The sequence below is a fragment of the Rhinolophus hipposideros genome (assembly GCF_964194185.1).
Source record: "Rhinolophus hipposideros genome assembly, chromosome: 15".
Lineage (NCBI taxonomy): Eukaryota > Metazoa > Chordata > Mammalia > Chiroptera > Rhinolophidae > Rhinolophus > Rhinolophus hipposideros.
This window is the reverse complement of record NC_138061.1, coordinates 51633362-51653115: the sequence shown is the minus strand read 5'-3', so window position 1 is coordinate 51653115 and position 19754 is coordinate 51633362. Positions and strand designations below refer to the sequence as shown.

Here is a 19754-nt window from a genome sequence, read left to right as displayed (position 1 = left end):
GTTTACGAATCATAAAAAATGTAGCATTTCCTTCAACTAGTTAGTAACTTTGAAGATATTCACACCTTATTATTACTACAAATCACCCAGGTTGATCTCATAAATTATTTCCAGGTCAAATTTTATGTTTTTCTAGGCAGACAACACAGTTAACCTAATTCAGATACAAAATCTGTGAATATGATCAAACTATGTCAGAACCAAAGAATTAGAATCAGAATAGACTTCTGGGATAATTAATAGAACACCTTCTCTTTACACATAAAGACCCGAGATTCGTGAAATTTAAGTAATACTGCCCAGGTCACACTGAAGTTACACCAAAGTTCTCTCTCTCTCTTTTATTTTTTTATTTCATGATTTTTTAAAGTCTACAGACTAAACAGAAGTTATAAATACTAAATCAGCAAAAAAAAGCATTTTCCACTCATGTAGAATGAAAGTATATTCTTGATAAAAAGAAAAAGCTGCAAAAATTCAAATAAAATTCCATTCATTACTGTCAAATATAACATACAAATAGCAAAAATGTTGCTATTAATAAATTTAATATAAATTACAACATACCAACATTCATTCATAATTTGTTAAATTAAATTAGACTCACAATTTTAAGTACTACTTAATTTCATAAAACATTTATTTTAGACTAGATGTCTCTTACCTTAATCCCTGAAAATTTCAGAGGAAAACATTATTTTACTGGTAAGAAAATAAATCAGTTGATATCAAGGGCTTAGGGTGAAGGGAAGAGTTGACTGAAAAAGGTGATGAGAGTAGTTTTCATCTTGATTGTAGTCATGGTTATATGTCAGGTGTTATGCATTTGCAAAAGCTCATAGAAATGTATAGTAAAAAGTGAATTTTACTATAGGTAAATTATAAACCTCAATATCCGAACCCTTTAACAAAACAAGTTTTTACTATGTAAGAAATTAGCATATACTGAAGAAAATACTGAAAACACTGAATTGGAGTGACCCAAATTGAGGCAGTTTTGTTGTATACTACTCAAACATATTTATGCAAATATTTTGTTTTTCATTTATATATTTTTAAACTTATTCATAAACCAGAAACCAAAAAAAATCAAGATACTTAAAAGAAAAAACAGAGTAACTCACTGTCTCATTTCCAAATAGTATGTCAACATAAGGCATAATTTTCATCAATGGTTCCTTGTAGAACTGACTAATAAATGGTGCAGACAGATTTAAAGTGAAAATTCTGTTCTTCTCAGAAGCATGGTGAGCCACTTTTAACACTGACTCTGGTGAAACTGTAAGAAAAAAGCCCTGGATAAAGAAAAAAGGGAGGGAAAATTAGAAATGCAATCTCCCCTGAGTAACTGAGAATAAAAGAAATCCATACAGGATATATAATACAATACGTATTCAGATAATACAAACTTTAAAATACAGTTATAAAATGTAAGGCAGAAAATAGCAGCATTTAATTAGGAGAAAAGTTTATCATATGAGTACTATATGTTTGATATATGCCATTATGTCAAAGTGTAACACATTATTTATTTCACATTACATATAACACATCATTTATTTCATATTAGATTTATATACTTAACATTGAAAGAATTCTGGAAATCCACATAAGAAAAAATATTTGAAAGGTCTCATTCAAGACAGTAATTGCATCTATATGAGACAAATAGTAATGAAGGCAGATTGGATACTTCTCGCTTCTTAGAAACACTTTGTATTCTTGTGAATGATATGGTATTTATTAAAAAATAAAATGATTTAAAAACCAAAATCATAGTTTGTTACCTTATGGAATATCTAACTGAATTTTTAAGGAAGAATCGGAATTAGAATTTTCAAATAAGGAGAAAATAATTCGGCAATGAAATTAAAAGTATTTCAATTAAAATTTCATATCCGGAAAAACTACATTTTAAAATGCTATTTATCTATATCTTAAACATTAGTAAGTCTTTTAAAATTATTTGTGCTTCCTAGATGAAAGAAAGCACAAGCAAAGACGTGGATGCCCATACAGGAAATTGGTTTAAATGGTGCACAAGTGAGTGAAGCAACACATAAAGGTCAACAGACAAGACAGTCAGACAGGCCAGCTGAGTTAACACACAGGGGCCTTGAGTGGCAGGTTGGGAGTCTATTAGGTGGGGTGGGAATGGGTGATGGATAATTAAGTTTTCCTTGAAAGAAAGGAATAACAAGTTAGCAAGAAAATGTAAACGAACGTTCATCTGGACAGCTACAGTTCAGCTACAGTTGATAAAAGCATGCACTTGGCTCTGTAACAGGAAATCATACTGGGAGTATTACATTTTGGACTTAGCAATTGTTTAAGATGTGGGAGACAAAGGAGAAAAGAGTCAGAAGATGAATGAGATTTTTGAATCTGGTTCTACCATTAATAGAAACAGAAAAGTCCAGAATAAGACCTGGCTTAGATAGAAATAGAGAGTGCTTAGTTGTGGTTATATTAGGTTGGTGCAAAAGTAATTGTGGTTTTTGCAATTATTTTTAACCTTTTAAACCGCAATTACTTTTGCACCAACCTAATTCTATATTTGAGGTGTTAAAGGACCCCTAATATATATCAGAAAGTTGGACTCAGAAGAAAGGTCATGGACGAAGATAATGGTAAAAGAGGGGTTGTAATTACCATGGAAAAGAATGTAGAAAAACGAGAGGGCGAAGGATAGAACGAAGTACAACAAAAATTAGGGGATAGAGGAAAGGAAAACAAGTAAAGAACAAGAGGAAGACAAATGAGGATAGTAGAAGGGATGAAAGAGAAATCCAACAAGGGAAATTTCAAGAAAATACTTAAGGGTACCCAATGCTATTTAGGGGTAGAGAAAGGACTGAGCAAAAGCCACAGGATTTAGTGATTAGGAGAAAGTCCTTATGGTGTGAAGGTAAAAAAGAGATAATTACTACAAGAAAGAATGGTGAGAAAGTAAAGGCAAGGATTCTAAATTATTTTGGGAGCTTTATCGGTGAATAATAAAATCATCCGAAATTTACTGAGTAATTCTTGAGTTCCAGGTACTATACTAGAAGCTTTATGCATATTAACTCATTTATTATTTCTTTCCTTATATCAAATCTATGAGGTGGATACTGTTATTATCCTAATTTTATGAATAAAGAAGATAGGAAAGTTAAGAAATGTCCCTCAGGCCATACAGCTTATATGTGATAGAAACTGGTTGGATTCAAGAGTCCAGAGATAATGCTCCTAGCTTGAGTAGACAATACAGAAGAAAAGACCAGAAAGATATTTTTTGTGGGGGAAGGGGAGCGGGAGAGTTGTTTTTTTAAAAAAACAACAAAAGAAAGTTTGAGCACTTTTGCTCTACAACGAATAGGGTCCAATGGAGAAACAGAAGAATGAAAAAGCAAGAAAAAGAGGATAATTAGAGCAAGGAACCAGAGGAAATGAAGGCAATGGGATCCAGAAGGGGAGAAGAGATAGTTTATAAAGGAAGAAGAAACCTTAAAAATGTAAAGGAAACTTCTTTTAAAAGTTACAAAAAAGCTATTGAAACATTCACATTCGATTAAGGGACTAAACACTTCCATCATGCAAACTTTAGAAAGTTTAAACAGAAAAAAAAAAGACAGTTTTCTATTACTTTCAATTTTCAAATTGAATATTAAAAGAACACTGAAAAATCAATTTTGTGGCAGGAGTATGTATACTGGGATTCATCTTTGAAGGCTTATTGCCCTTATAAGTTCTGAAATACTAACAAAGAATTTTACACTATACTGGTCTCTTATTATATTAAAATATAGTTAATAAAATTCTAATAAAAAATTTTTCCTACCACAATAATATAATATTTTATCATCACTTAAAAATTCCAATTCATTAATTTTTACCAATATTCAATTGTTCTAAAAGGTAACAAGTCTTTGTCTTAGGTAACATTATTTTTTAAGTGTTTTCATCTTAATTTCTTAACCAACTACCATGTCACTTGCAAACTATGAGCACCCAAGCTGCTTCCTTTGCTATTTCCGTCACTTGGAGAATTAAAATGAAAGGTTTATATAGCATCTTGTCTCCATAGTAATAGTATGTGTTTGCTTTTTAGTCTTTCATTTAATGAGGCGAGTTTAAAGCACCCCTCCAACCCCATTTTTTCCCAAACTGTTCCAGCATGAAATAAAAACCTCCCAGAGCTAGCATTCTGCCAGCTGTGGATTAACCACAGACAGCCATAGAATGGTCTACATAAATAGTAACCTGGTCAAATAATTAGGCTTCTCACCAACTTCAGACTGAAAATTTGATCTGTGCTAAAATACATCTGATTGTAATTTACGGTGCAGAACAGTATGCCCCTGGAGTCCAAATCTGGCCCCATTCCAAATGTGTGCATGTTGTATGTGTGTTTTACTTTAAAATGCAACACAAGAGTATTGTGATGTGGATAGTATAACTTCCATTTTGTACATTTCATAAAGAATATACAAAAAACAATAAGCTTTTAAATGAGGCAAATTCACAATTTAAATTAATTCCCTTTTTGAATGGTCTCTTGTTTTTCTTTAAGTAAATATTTAGTATTTAAACAATTTAGGATTTGTGCTCTGTTAGAGTGCAAAGACTTAAAATTGATGCCAACCATAATTTTTCTTCCTAGATTTATATCCTTTGCTAGGCTACATGTTCCAGACTGTAGTATCACTAAAAATAAAAACAGTACCATTATAAAAAAATTTTTTTTTCAAGTGTCAGGTTTGCAATATAAAAACAGGCCAATAGTTTATATGGCTATAGTTTAAAAAAATACACTATATAATCAAAAAAATCTTGTGATTTTTAAAATTAGGGATTTCAGGGCCGGCCCAGTGGCTCAGGTGGTTGGAGCTCCGTGCTCCTAACTCCAAAGGCTGCTGGTTCAATTCCCACATGGGCCAGTGGGCTCTCAACCACAAGGCTGCCAGTTTTGACTCCTCGACTCCTGCAAGGGATGGTGGGCTGTGTCCCCTGCAACTAGCAACAGCAACTGGACCTGAAGCTGAGCTGCGCCCTCCACAACTAAGACTGAAAGGACAACAACTTGAAGCTGAAGGGCACCCTCTACAACTAAGATTGAAAGGACAACAACTTGACTTGGAAAAAAGTCCTGGAAGTACACACTATTCCCCAATAAAGTCCTGTTCCCCTTCCCCAATAAAATCTTTTTAAAAAAGAAGATAATGGAGTAATATTTTTTTAAAAAAAGAAAAAATATTAGGGATTTCAGTCTACATGTTAACCCTGCTACTCTTTGTCCCTACAAGCAACTAAGCAAAGTGAAGTCTAACACTTAAGAGGTTGAATAACAATCAAACTGAGAGAGAATCGAGACAATTTTATCTATTAAAATGGAAAACAAAACAAAAAGGCAAGAATAGGAGGGAGGTGCAAAGACTATGGCAGAACCCAAAGAATCATTTAAACAGAGCCAGACTTCATGCTAAATCTCAAATACATAGATTTGTCATTCAACCACGCTAAGGATTTCTCAGGGGAGTTTAAACACAGGTGAATGCAAGAAATTAAGCTGTTTAATGTACTAAAAGAATAGGAATGGAATTGCTCTTTTGCTCTTTACCAGTGTTTACCTTAATTCAAGGTGATCATTTGGGGTTCTTTTTAATTGTCCTTACCTCAGAGCACAAACTCTTTTTTATTATTTCCATTAACAATTATCTGAGGCCAGGGCTCACAAAGTTTTGGCCTCTGAGAAATAATAAATTAGTTTGGAAATAAATGATTTTGGTAAAAAAAAAAACAAACAAACACAAAACGATCTGAGTAATAATATGCATGTGTGTGTGCACGTGTGTGTGTACACACCTATGGAAATTTTAGGTATTTATAATCATGGAAGTATAAGAATATTGATTCAAAAGGAAATAAAGCTACATAGAGTGACCATGCCTTACAATGATCAATTGTGAATTCATAGTGATACAGAAGAAAAACACACACATCCTTTCAGTTAGGAAAATATTCTGATCAGAATATAACAGGGTAGAAATAGATCATATTATTTTGAAACATTCAGATCAGTGGATTTTAACCTATTTGGTCTATCTACATACACATATGCATAAAATTTTATATGCATTGGCAGTAGGAGTGGGACAACCATCCCTTGAGGCTCATCTATCAATAATGGGTAAGCACTGGATTTGACTGAAGGTTAAGAACTTGTAATTTGGTTTCTTTTCTCAAGAATACAGAACCACATAAATTCCAGTTTGATTAAAGAGTTTTCTTTTTCTTTTTTAAAAACATAGACAATCTGTAATAAAACAGAAGTAAATATCCAACTTCTGGAGTGGGAATGACTTTCAAGCCTAGAGAGGGAAGATTATCTAAAGATTTACTGTAGAAAAAACCTTCAGTTGGTTGTCTTCCAATCCCATGGGGGGAAGGAAAGCAAACAAAATCCAGAGAATGTCTACAATAAATATAACAAAGGGTTAATATCTTTAGTTTATAAAGAACTTTAAAAATAGATTTAAAATAAACAAATATTAGGATACCAACAGAAAAATGAATCAAGAACATGAAAAAGCATTCCAGTAAAAAAGAAAGGGAAACACAAATAAATATATAGGCAAACATTCCTCTCTAGCAATTCAAGAAACAACACAGTAGTACTCAATGATGAAGAAGGTTGGTGAAATTAATATATTAATACTGCTGGTGGGAGTACAACTGACACTTTTTCAGAAAATAATTTTAAAATATACACGAGGAACCATAAATAAATTCATATTCTTTGACCCAATAATTCTACTTCTGAGAGTTTACCTTAAGAAAAACCCCAAATATGGGAAAATATACATTGATGAATGTTATCAGTATACTATTTATGTTATTGAAAACTTGGGGACAATGTAAATATCAATGATAGAGGAATAAACAGTCAAGTAATAATTAGCATATATATCTGCTCTAAACCTGGCTATTGATCATTTAAAATATGGTCCGTGCAACTAAGACGTGAATTTCAAATTTTATTTAATTTTACTTTAAATGTAAGAAGTCATATGTAGCCAATGAAGAACATACAGTGTGGCTAGAGTGACCATAGAATTGAATTGAATTTAAAAATGGAAGCAGTGTAAAATGTTTTTCTCTAAACAAATTTTTTTTTCCTGTGGAACCACACGTCATTTTGACCATTGTCAATTTAGTGACTGAATTGTGTTATAAAGGTAAAATAGACACCATTTCAAAGACTTTGTATTATAAAAACATTAACAATATAATAATTTTATAGGATTCCATGTATAAATGATAAATATTTTAAATATATTAAATATATTATTGAGACTTCTGGTGAAGATGTCAGGGAAGGTAAATGCTGTGCTTGCTTTTTCCCATGATGACATCAAAATTACAACTAAATTACAGAAAAACCACCCTTGAGAACCACCTGAAGACTAGCTTAACAGAATTCTTATAACTAAGGATACAAAGAAGCCATGTTGAGACTGGTAGGAGGGTGGAGATACCAAATGGGCTGGTCCTACACCCATGTATGGCAGTTAAGAATCAGGAGGAAGATGTCGACCACGGAGATCCTCCCTGAGGAGCGAGGGGTCCTAGCCACACACCGGGCTCCCCAGTCCAGAGCACCAGTGCTGGAAAGAGGAGTCCCCACAACAGCTGGCTGTGAAAATCAGCGGGGACTCATCTGGGTGAAGTGGAAGGCTGCTGGAGCTGCAGGAATCCCCTTAAAGAGCCCACATGCAGTCTCACTCTATCACAAACACGTACTCCAAGCTCCAGCTAAGAGACAGCAGCTTGAAAAGCACCAGGGACATACGAGAAAGAACCGAATTGTCTGACCTCAGGGTGAGGGCTGGATGGGCAGCTTTCTCTGAGAGGTACCATTGTTCCTTTGATGAAGTCTCCCCCCACACAGCCTGCACACACAGATGAGCAACAAATCTGTCTTCATTAACCTGGATAATACTGCTCTCATCCCACACTCGTGATTCTCTGAGACTCTGTCCCACCTAACTTGTGCACTGCCTGAACCTCTTCCAGTGGCTGTTCCTCACAAGTGGACAGCCTCAGCCCGTGCTGAGGACTTTTCTAAAATCTCTCAAAGGTTCACAAACCCCAAACAAGCAGCAGCTGGCCTCAGGGTGCTCTATACCTTTGGCTAAGCAGCCTAAAGTCCAGCACTAGTGGCACCGGCTCCAGTTCACAGTACAACCACTCCCATACCCAGGACCGGCAGCTACCAACTACAGATCACTATGTAACTCCTACCAAGTGCCCTGGGCCAGACACAGGCAGCAGCTGAACTTGGCCTGCACTGGAGTCTCTCCCAAGAGGCCCTAGAACCAATACAACTGGTGGCCAGCTTCAGAACATACCCGAGTACTACCTAATTAGTACCACAAACAACACACCCAAAAAGTGGATTCAGGAGGATGAGAACCCCACTAAAGTAAATCCCATTCTGTAGGGCCTGCTGCTGCATAACACCTTGTCCTCTGTTGTCATGGCCAGTCCTCACAGCCATTCAGCCTGAGGGTCAATCTCACCCACTGACATGCCAACAAGCAATCAAAGCTCAACTATAACAGGAGGGCACACACAATCCACCCAAGGGACACTGCTGGAGTCCTCAGCGCAGGTGAAAAGGGAGACTAGATTCTGTCAATGGGCCCCACAGGACACCTACTACATAAGGCCACTCTGCCAACACTGGGAGACATAGCAGATCTACCTAATATACAGAAACAAACACAGGGAAGCAGCCAAAATGAGGAGATTAAAAAACATGTTCCAAATGAAAGAATAGGACAAAACTCCAGAAACAGAACTAAACAAAATGGAGACAATCTACCAGAGGCACAGTTTAAGACACTGGTTATAAGGATGCTCAATGAACTTAGGGGGAAAATAGATGATCTCAGAGTGAACTTCAACAAACAGATAGGAAACATAAAAAAGGAGTGAGAAAACAAACAAAAAAAGAACCAGTCACAAAGGAAGAATACAGGCGTTGAATTCAAGAATACATGAGAAGCAATCCACAGCAGATTAGATGAAGCAGAGTATTGAATCAGTGATTCGGAATACAAGGTAGTGGAAAACACCCAATCAGAACAGCAAAAAGAAAAACAAAAAACAAAAGAATAGTTTAAGAGACCTCTGGTAAAACATCAAGCACAACAACACTCAAATCATAGGGATACCAGAAGGAAAAGAGAGCAAGGAATTGAAAACCTATTTGAAGAAATAATGATGGAAAACTTCCCTAACCTGGTGAAGGAAATAAACACACAAGCCCAGGAAATACAGACAGTCCCAAATATGATGAACCCAAAGAGGCCCACTCCAAGACACATCATAATTAAAACGTCAAAGGTTAAAGACAAAGAGAATCTTAAAAGCAGCAAGAGAGATTCCATAAGACTGTCAGCTTATTTCTCTACAAAAACTTTGCAGACCAGAAGGGATTGGCATGAAACACTCAAAGTGATGAAAAGCAAGGACCTACAACCAAAATTACTCTCTCTACCCAATAAGGCCATTGTTTAGAATCGAAGGAGAGATAAAGAGCTCCCCAGACAAGAAAAAGCTGAAGGAGTTCATCACCACCAAATCAGGATTATAAGAAATGTTAAAGGGACTTCTCAGAAGAATAAAAAATATGAATAAAAATATCACAAAGAAAACAATTCTCACTGACAAAGGCAAACACATAATAAAAGCAGTGAATCAACTAACACTAAAGCTAGTACAAAGGTTAAAAGGCAAAATTAGGAAGATCATGTGTAATTACAACAGTAAATTAGGGATATACACAAACACACATAAAAGAAGTAAATAATGACATAAACATAAGCTGGAGAGGGTGAGTAAAAATGGTAATGTTTTAGAATTGTTCTAACTTAAGTGACCATCAACTTAAAATAGCCTGCTATAAACACAGCTTGGTATATATGAAGCACATGGTAACAACAAACCAAAAATCTACAAGAAAGAAACAAGAAATGAAGAGAAAGGGACCTAAATACAACACTACAAAAAGTCATCAACATACAGAAGAGAGTAAGAGAATAAGAAAGGAACAGAGAACTACAAAAACAATCAGAAAACAATAAATGGCAATACCTACATACCTGTCAATAATTGTAAATGTAAGTGGATTAAATGCTCCAATCAAAAGATGAATAGATAAAGAAGTGGTACATATACAATGGAATATTACTCAGCATAAAAAAGAACGAAATCTTACCATTTGAGACAACAACATGGACAGACTTAGAGGGTATTATGCTAAGTAAAATAGTCAGACAGAAAAAGACAAATACCATATGATTTCACTTGTATGTGGAATCTAAAAAAGAAAATAAATGAACAAACAAAAATAGGTACGGAGAACAAACTGATGGTTGCCAGAGGGGATGGAGGGAGGGTTAGGAGGCTGGGTGAAAAAGGTGAAGGGATTAAGAAGTATAAATTTGTAGGTACAAAATAGTCATGGAGATGTAAATACAGCTTAGGATATAGTCAATAATTATTTAACAACTATATATGGTGTCAGTTGGGTACAAGACATATCAGGGGGAATACTTCATAAGTTACATAGATGTCTAACCACTATGCTGTATACTTGAAACTAATGTCATAGTGACTGTCAGCTGTAATTGAAAAATTATACATATATATAATTGATTTTACCAGTTTCTTTTTACCTTTTTATAGGCTACTAGAAAATTTTAAATTGTATATGTGGCTCGTATTATATTTCCATTGGATAGTGTTGTTCTAGAGAACACTTTGAAGATATTAAAAGTGTTGATTACGAAAATTAAGTGGCAAAGCAGAAAATATTTATGCTACATAAATGTTAAATGAAACATGAGACATACAAATAGCATGTACAAAATATGGTTATAAGCTGCATTAAACCAATAGGGGGAAAAAAACAGAAAAGAATACACCAAAAGTAAAAATGGTTAAGTTTGAGTTTAAAAAGTATGGATTTTTAAATATTTTTTATTTTTAAAATTTTGGTAATGTGGTTCAATTATTCTTCTGATAAAAACTGCTTAAAAGAAAAACATATTGGGTTGGCCAAATGGCTCAGTTGGTTAGAGCACGAACTCTGAACAACAGGGTTGCTGGTTCAATTCCCACATGGGCCAGTGAGCTGCACCCTCCACAACTAAATTGAAGACAATGAGCTGCTGCTGAGCTTCCCGAGGGGGAGGGGGAGTCAGATGGCTCAGTTGGTTTTAGAGCTCCAGCTCTCAACAACAAGGTTGCCGGTTCAATTCCTGCAGGGGATGGTGGGCTGCGCCCCCTGCAATTAAAAATTGAAAACAGCAACTGGACTTGGAACTAAGCTGAGCTCTCCACAACTAGATTGAAGGACGAGTTGGAGCTGATGGGCCCTGGAGAAACACACTGTTCCCCAATAAAAGAATATTTTAAAAAAAGAAAAACAAAAAGAAAAACATATTTTGTTCACTTAACTAAATCTCTACACAAACAAGAGATGTTTATAAATAGTGAGAAGTTTAATTCAATAAGCAAGAGTAAGAGCAGATAAACAGCTGGGAGTTAAGTTAACGTTTTTCAAGTAGATAGATGGCTGAAAAAGGAACAAACTAAATATGAGATTAGTGAGTTTGGTAAATATACATCGCTATTCATAGGAGCAAAAGAGAAAATAAAGAGGGATCTGTGGTCAAAAAATACTTGGACAACCAAAGCTAGACTAGGGAGGTCTCAGAGTACTAGATGCTGTGTCTCCAGATGAACCATTATGCTCTGTTCTAAAAAACATCATTAGTCTGTTTTCCAAGCCATAACGAAGGTGCCATAGTAACCCAAGTCAGAGAAGTTGAGAGAATGAATAAATTAGAAGCCCCAAATAACAACTAAAAAGCATGTTTCCTTCCTCTTAATGGATCCTACATGTTTTGTGAATCTCCCAGAGAGTGTAAAATGTATTTCCTCGTAGGAGTGGGAGAATCAAACATGAATTAAGACAAAGCATAGATCCTATTTGTTTCTATGGAAAATACTGACTTTGACAACCATTAAGGTAATGTATACATCATTTACAATTACAATGTTATGATATGTACTACTTCATATCAATGACAGCAATAGAATCACTAAAATAAGACAGCCAGAACGAATATACTAGTGAACGTTTTAAAGCTTATGTCACCACTGATGGAATGAAACGCATCGTTGGAATAGACTAATTCACTTAGACCTTCCTGCCTATGTAGACGCTTTTGGAAGTATTCATGAAATCACTATTCCATGTATATTTTAATCTTTCTAAGCACGGAAATACTGGCAGTCTTAACTGTACCATGAATGTAGAAGTCAGCTTTTCATCCATCCAAACTAACCCCCTCAAAAAGGATGTAATAGGAGGCAGCAAAACATAGTGGAAGGAAGATGGGTTTTAGGGGAACACATAGGAGGATCTTTATCATAACTTTGCTGAAAGTGAAACGGAGTGTGAGCCATCCTTTAAGTCTATTTCTAGGAGAAAAGATAAGGAAAATGTGGTGAATGCACACTATTAGATAGAGATTAAAAGAAGCAATAAAGTAGAAATATATACATCAGATTGGACAACATATAGAATTCATACTTTTATATATACAATTGTGTATAATGTAAACATGTACATACATCTAAAACAACAAGATAACATAGAGATCAGGAATAATATGAAAAACAAAATAATGAAAGAGGAGTCATCCCTAAGACAAATGATACTAATTGAAAAGGTCTAAGCAGTCACTCAATTCTCAGTACCAGAGAGTTTAAACAAACAAGCATACTTATTTTTAACAGTTTTGCCAATCTATTTGTTAACTATGTGATTTGGGGCTACTTAATTTCTCTAGGCCTCACTCTTCTCAGCTGAAAAATGGGAATAGCAATATCTTTCAAGGTTGTTGTGAAAGGTAAATAAGTGCTCAATACAATGTCTGGCATGTAATATACACTCCATACATATTTACATTTTATTGACATTATTTCTGTAGTAATATCAAGATCATCAGAAAGTTTTGTTTTTCCATGAATGGTGAGTGCGGTTATAAAATGCTGAACCAAAGTATGTTTCTTAACTTCGATATACAGTTTGGTATTTCCTTTGAAATACAAATACATAAAACAAAATCAATCATTCCCTTTCCAAAAGCTCTCCCTGCCTCCTCTCTCTCCTTGATTTAATCATCCTATATCCTGCTGACAGATTAATCACCCTAATCACTCTTCTTTTCCTAGTAAATTAAATCCAAATGCCTCACACCCCAGCATTCAAAGCTCTCCACAATACATTCCAGCTTACATAGTAAACCAGCTGTAGCCTCTATTACTCCATAGCATATGTCCTTGCTTCAATCATCCAGAATGATTTGCTTCTCCCCAAATAAATCTTCTGAGTTCCACATATCTGAAATATCCACTAACTCTACTTGGAATTTTACCCCTCCATCAAGGCCCATTCAAAATCGAATTTTCATCCCACAAATACTTAATGCATTCCCACCAAGAAATGTACTCATTCCTCTTTGAACCTTCATAATAAGCAATATTATGAAATAAATAATCAAGAATACTTATTTTATTTTACTTAATAATATAAGCAACTTGCATTTGTCTTACCTCCCTAACTTGACTGTAACCTTAAGGGCAAGAGTACTTTTTATTTTTATGTTCACTACAGCACAAAGCACAGTGTACAGTGTACTGATAATTTAAAAGTATCTGATTAATTAAATTGTTATTGATACTCTAGATATATTCCCATGTAACTAAAATGTTATTTAAAAAAGAAAATAGTACTGCTACATTTTCACATGCTAAATGAAGATTATACTCATTTTAGAGTTGGACAACTCTAGTTCAGAGGATCTGAGCCTTTCTCAGGTCAGAGCACCCATACTGTATAAGTAATTTTTTTACGGTTTTCTAAGACCCAACAGTTGTTTTTTTTGTTTGTTTTTTGTTTTGTCAGGACCAAATAACTCAATAAATACTATAATCTTAACAACACCCAGTTTAAAACATAATACATATAAATTGGAAAAAAAAATTTTTTTCACTTCATTCAAAAATAACCACAGTATTTACTAATGGGATATTGGATTCAAATTGAATAGTGCAACCCTTCTTCCCTGTTCTGCATTGCCTTTTTTTTTTTTTTTTAAATCACAGCAACCACTCCCAAAGATAGCACATCATCCCAAAGGAATGTATTGCAATCTAACGTCGAAATGTGCATATTACCCTGAGATAAAATATCCTATAGCATTTTTCTAAGTTTGCTGCAGTACCCAGGGTGTCTCAGTGCACAGTTGGGGTACTATGGCTCTCGTTGAAGAAAATACCCTGATAAACATTTTTATTTGAGAGAGCTAAAGCTGTACCTGGCTACTTGAATTTAGAAAATGGAAGTAATTTACTCTGCAAGAGATGGCAGAAGTAAATTTGAGTATAAGAGTGGAACTTTGGAGAGCAGAGAGGAGAGGATTTTATAAAGAGATGGATCCCAACTAGATGATGACAGCCAGGTGCCCTGGAGGTAAATATGGCCAATGAAAAACTGCCTGTGGCTGGGAGGCCCTAACAACTTTAGCAATGCTGATACCTAAGAATTAATTTTTGCTTTCTATCCTAAGTAGTGTTATAATTCCCTCTCCATTAACTTAAACCTTCCATAAAAATGAGCTCTGCACCTCCCGAATATGTGAAAATAAATTTTTATTTTTCTGCTCAGTGAAGTTTGAGAATCATCTGTTTGTCCCCAAATCTAATGTTTAATGTCCTATCAATTTTAACTTTATAGTAACTCGCAACTATGCCTGCCATCTTTCCTATTAACACAAAATTAGTATTAATTTCCCATTAATACAACCCCCATTACTTTGTAAACACTATTACAACAGTTTCCTGTTTTGGCACAGCTCCTTTGCTCAAAAACAAATGTCTCATTTCCTAAACAATGCGTCTCAAGTTCCTGACATGGCATTAAAAATCCTCTAAATCTAGCAATAATCTATCTTTCCTATATTAGCTGTGATGGTTCAACTCCATCACACTCTTATTCTGACCACATGGGGCTTGTAGTTAGCGGAAGTATGTACAGATCTTATACCTACCTATATCTTTTCCTTTGCTGGTGATATTTATTTACTCTAGAATCTGTTCTTCACCTTCCACTTAGTCAACAAAAGCAAGGGTTGGCAACTGTTAAAGGCTCTATAGCAAATATTTTGGGTTTGTGGGCCACATGATCTCTATTGCAACTATTCAACTTTGCCGTTGTAACACTTAAAACAGCTATAGACAGTACATAAAATGAGCATGCTTGTGTAATAAAACTTTATTCACAAGAATGGGCAGTGAGCCAAATCTGCCCACGGAAATACTTTGCTTACCTCTGGATTAAAGGAGAAGAAGGAGATACACCCTGCTAAGTGGAAATGAAAACAACCACTCAGGCAAAAACAATGTTGGAGAGAATATTAACAGGGTGGTAATAAGAGTCAGCTTCCTCTTAACAATAAAGAGCATGAAGAAATCGAAAGATAAAGTGGGTTTAAAGAGAAGGAAACTATATAATTATATTTCTTAACGTCCTCTCTTAAAATGAGAACATCTATTTTCTGCGACAAGCACTAAATCGATACAAGTCCCTTACAGTTGAGCATATTTCCAGACGGGACTATGTTGTTGTTCTGGTTGCTGCTGCTGTCCATTTTCACCCCCCAATCCCACTCAGTGCTTCTACCTAGATGCCTCTGAAGACAACTGTTGAAACCGATCCTCTAGCTTCCACAAGCAGGACAGGATCATTTATATAACTTTTCTACCTTCGGCGTTCTTGTCTACTGGAAGAAACACAAAAACTATCAAGTGGTCAAATGTGCTAATAAAGCTAACTATTTTTTAAGATAAGTTTTTAATTTTTAAAAACAAATCATAATCATGGTAGGAGCGTGGGGTTTACAAACCAGGCAATTGTGGACTAAAATTAAAATATAGGGTGGCTTCTTTGACTGCCAAGGTATCGCAGAGAACAACACTCTTCTAAGTCAAACGCTTGCTTGCGTTTTGACAAATCACCGAAATAAACACTCACTATTCCCACTGTTTTAAAAATAGCGGCACAGAGCTATGTCTCTTTGTCTTTATAATTTATGTAAAAGTAGTAATTGGAATAGTATGTCTCCCTAAAATATCAAAAATAGCAAGATAATAGAGCAGCATGTGTAGTTAAAAAAATAACTGAGCTAGAAATTCAGATATTCAAATTCTGATCTAGGTTTTGGATAAGCTACTTTGAAACATTTGAATGATATATTTAATCTCAATGAGCTTCAGTTTCTTCACTTATAAAAAATAGACAGCAGATTGGGTGGATGATCTTGAGAGGCCCATTCATCTCAAAAAGTCTAGATTTTTTATTAGATTTTAAATTAATGGATGTTTAAAAATATTGGGGTGAAATTCATATAACATAGAATTAACCATTTTAAAGTGAACAATTAAATGTCATTCAGTACATTCAAAGTGCTGTGCAACCATCACCTCTATCTAGTTTCAAAACATTTTCATCATCCCCCCCAAAAAAACCGCATACCCATTAAAAAGTTATTCCCTTAGCCCCTGGCAACCACCAATCTGTTTTCTGCTTCTATAGATATACCCATTCTGGATATTTCACCTAATTGGAATCATGTATTATGTGATCTTTTATGCGTGGCTTCTTTCACTTAGCATAACATTTTTGAAGTGCATTCACATTGTAGTATGTAGTATATGACGTACTTATTCCTTTTTATGGCCAAATAATATTCCATTGCATGGATATATCACAATGCTTTTATCCATCTTTCTGGTTATGAACATCTGGCTTCTTTCCACAAATTTTTTTGCATAATATTTTTAAAAGCCATAAATAACAAAAAACATGCACATATCAAAAGTACAATTTAAAAAAGATTTGAAGGGATATTCTGAGGAGGGAGTCCCTTTTATTCAGAAACTGATAAATGTGAGTGAGCCAATGCAACTAATTATAACTTCTGATGCATAGAACTAATAATTAATGAGTGAAAAGTTTAAAAATATAAGATTCTATCTAACATGAAAAAGTTTATGAAATACCTGGGTCAATCTCTGACAGAAAATACAGAACACAAGTGATCTTTAAGAACCTACACTGAGATGGTTGTTCTTTTTTGGCCATATTTATCTTAAAGTGATCTTCAGTAGTTACCTAATGGAATGCAAAAAAATAATTTCTCCTCATTACTACCGGACACAGTTGTTTTAAATCTGAGTTCAAGAATGGCAAAAATGCAACTATTTTTCTGAGTAATTGCTATAGCTTTTTGAAGTCTGCATTGTTTATTTTTTTATGAAAGTATCACTTTACAAATGGAAAATGACTAAGCTGAAAGCTACTGTTTTATCATTCTAAGTAGTCAATGTTTCAGATTTTAATAAAAGCCAAATTTGAAACCATTTTCTATGATATAGGAAAAGAGCTAAACTGTCAGTAAAAGCACTTATATTGACCGGAACCATTTCTTCTTAGGTGCTGCCAGTATGTAAAAAGGAAAGGATTGCTTGTAAACTTGAATAATTTCTTTACTGCTGAAGCCGACCATGATTGCTACGAAATTAGCATCTATCTGCCCCCACCAGTAGCAAAGTCAAAAAGGTAGAGATACCTCTTGACACTAGATATGAAATCTTCATGTCATCAGAAGATTTGTTATGATAATTGAATATTATTTTTCAGATATCAAATGTAACTTAGACATTAATTGTCTTCTGGCTATTTTTAAATTATACTATTCAATATAATTTTTAAAATAAGAAAAGTGGCTAAAATGCATTTTTAACAATGCTATAGGACAGCAGTCCTCAAAGCATAATTCCTGAATCAGCAGCTAGGGGATGATCAGGAAGTTGCTAAAAATGAAAATTTTTGGTCTTACTGCAGACCTACAGAATCAGAAACTGTGGGTATGAGAGTTTTCACCAGCCCTTCAGGTGATTTTGATGCACATTAAAGTATGAAAACCACTGATCTAGAATAACTGCATATCTATTCATTATCCTTAAGACTTTTATCCAACATAGAGAAACTCAAAGTCTTTATGACGATGGGAAAAAGGGGGAGGGCACTACAATATATAAAACTTGGCTGAGGTGGAGGGAAAAAAAGTTGTGTTTCTTTGTTCCAAGAGGTAGTTCTAGTATTATGTAGATCAAAAATTAGAATTAGTTTTCCTGCAATGATGGCATTAGCCTGAACACAGCCATTCTACTGTTATTTGGTTTACGTATTAAATTTCCAAGCTATTTCCCATGATAACAGGGTTCTGTGGCTAAAAATATTTGATCTATTAACCAATTTTGCAGATGAGGCAATTAAAACCCAAAGAGGTTGCTCTATTTGCTCAAGGTCATACACCTAATGATCTGAGGAGCCACTAGAATTCCAGTCCACTGACTCGTATGTCTGCTCGTTCACACACACCCCTGCAATGTTCCCCATTAATGAGACAACTTTAAAAAATGATCAGAGAGAATATAAATCAGAATAGGTTAAGTTTTTTGGGAAAAAGACACATATTTCTGGGCTCTTGAATTAGCTCTAAATTTGGTTCTAAGTTTCTGGACAGCCAAAGCAAAAAGGTAAGACATCCAGTTACCTGGCTTTTTCATTCTTGAAGACATGAAAAATACTACTTTCATATAAGAAACATTTGGTTGTAAAATATGCTTCTCTTATGGTGCTTAAAATATTGAATACCAATTAATACAAAAGACTATGCTGTCCTCAACAACTTCTCAATAGCAAGTTCAGTCTATTGTTTAGATATTGTAGTATTCTTCAATGGAAGACTAAGGCACTGATAGCAACTCAGTAAAAGCAATGCAGGCAGGGGTAAAGACCAAGTAAATAGATTTCTGATGGTCCAACCATAAAATGTGCAGTTTGTAGAGAAAAGGATAGACTATGTGTTCCTCAAATAATCCCCCATTAAGATCAATTCCCGAAAGCAGGGTGTGAAAACAGTTCAAGAGTATATAATTTGAGGCTGTACTTTTTGTAAAAGTCTTCTCATTTGGTACATGTTTCATAATCCAATGTCACAAACTTTATTATAGAAGTTTTAGAATTGATCAATTTATTCATCATGGAAATTTGATTAGTGGTAAGACCTTCATGACTTACATAAGGTAAACACTAACATAAGGAGATGTACATTACTATTCTATAACACAATTTGCTCAAATAACACTTCCTCAAAGAGGTCTTCCAAACATCCTCAACCGTGTCATTTTTATCTGGCACTATATATTTACTTTTAAAGATAGCATTCATCACTACCTAATATTGTATTATACATTCACGCATTTTTTATTCTTTCTCTCCACTACTGAAATGTAATACTTACGAGAACAAGAACATCTGTTTTGTTCATTATTGCATCCCTAGAACAATGGCTGGCATAAAATGTTAAAAGCATTTTAAATATTTTTTAAATGAAAAAGTCTACTTAGAGTGAAGAGAGGGGTAGAAGAAGAGATGGTGTATAAAGTTAAAATGAATTAATTTGAAAAATACCAGATAGCTGAAGCAATGGTTGCAACCTAAGTCTTGGCTCCCCCCAAAACAACAGAGAACAAAGATTGAACAATAAACCTACAAAAATACT

At 34.6% G+C, this 19754-nt stretch overlaps 1 protein-coding gene across 6 annotated transcripts in view; it reads right to left on the bottom strand.

Annotated features, from left to right (window-relative positions):
* Positions 1 to 19754, bottom strand: part of ADK (adenosine kinase) — a 458470-nt gene that overhangs the window by 145854 nt on the left and 292862 nt on the right. For 4 of the 6 annotated variants that reach the window (XM_081073615.1, XM_081073620.1, XM_081073616.1 and 1 more), the window contains one exon: positions 1125 to 1295. The exons of the other annotated variants lie outside the window; for them this stretch is intronic. In XM_081073615.1, the coding sequence (XP_080929741.1) occupies positions 1125 to 1295 (171 nt within the window). The remainder of the gene's footprint in view (positions 1 to 1124; positions 1296 to 19754) is intronic. 6 annotated transcript variants of the gene reach the window in all.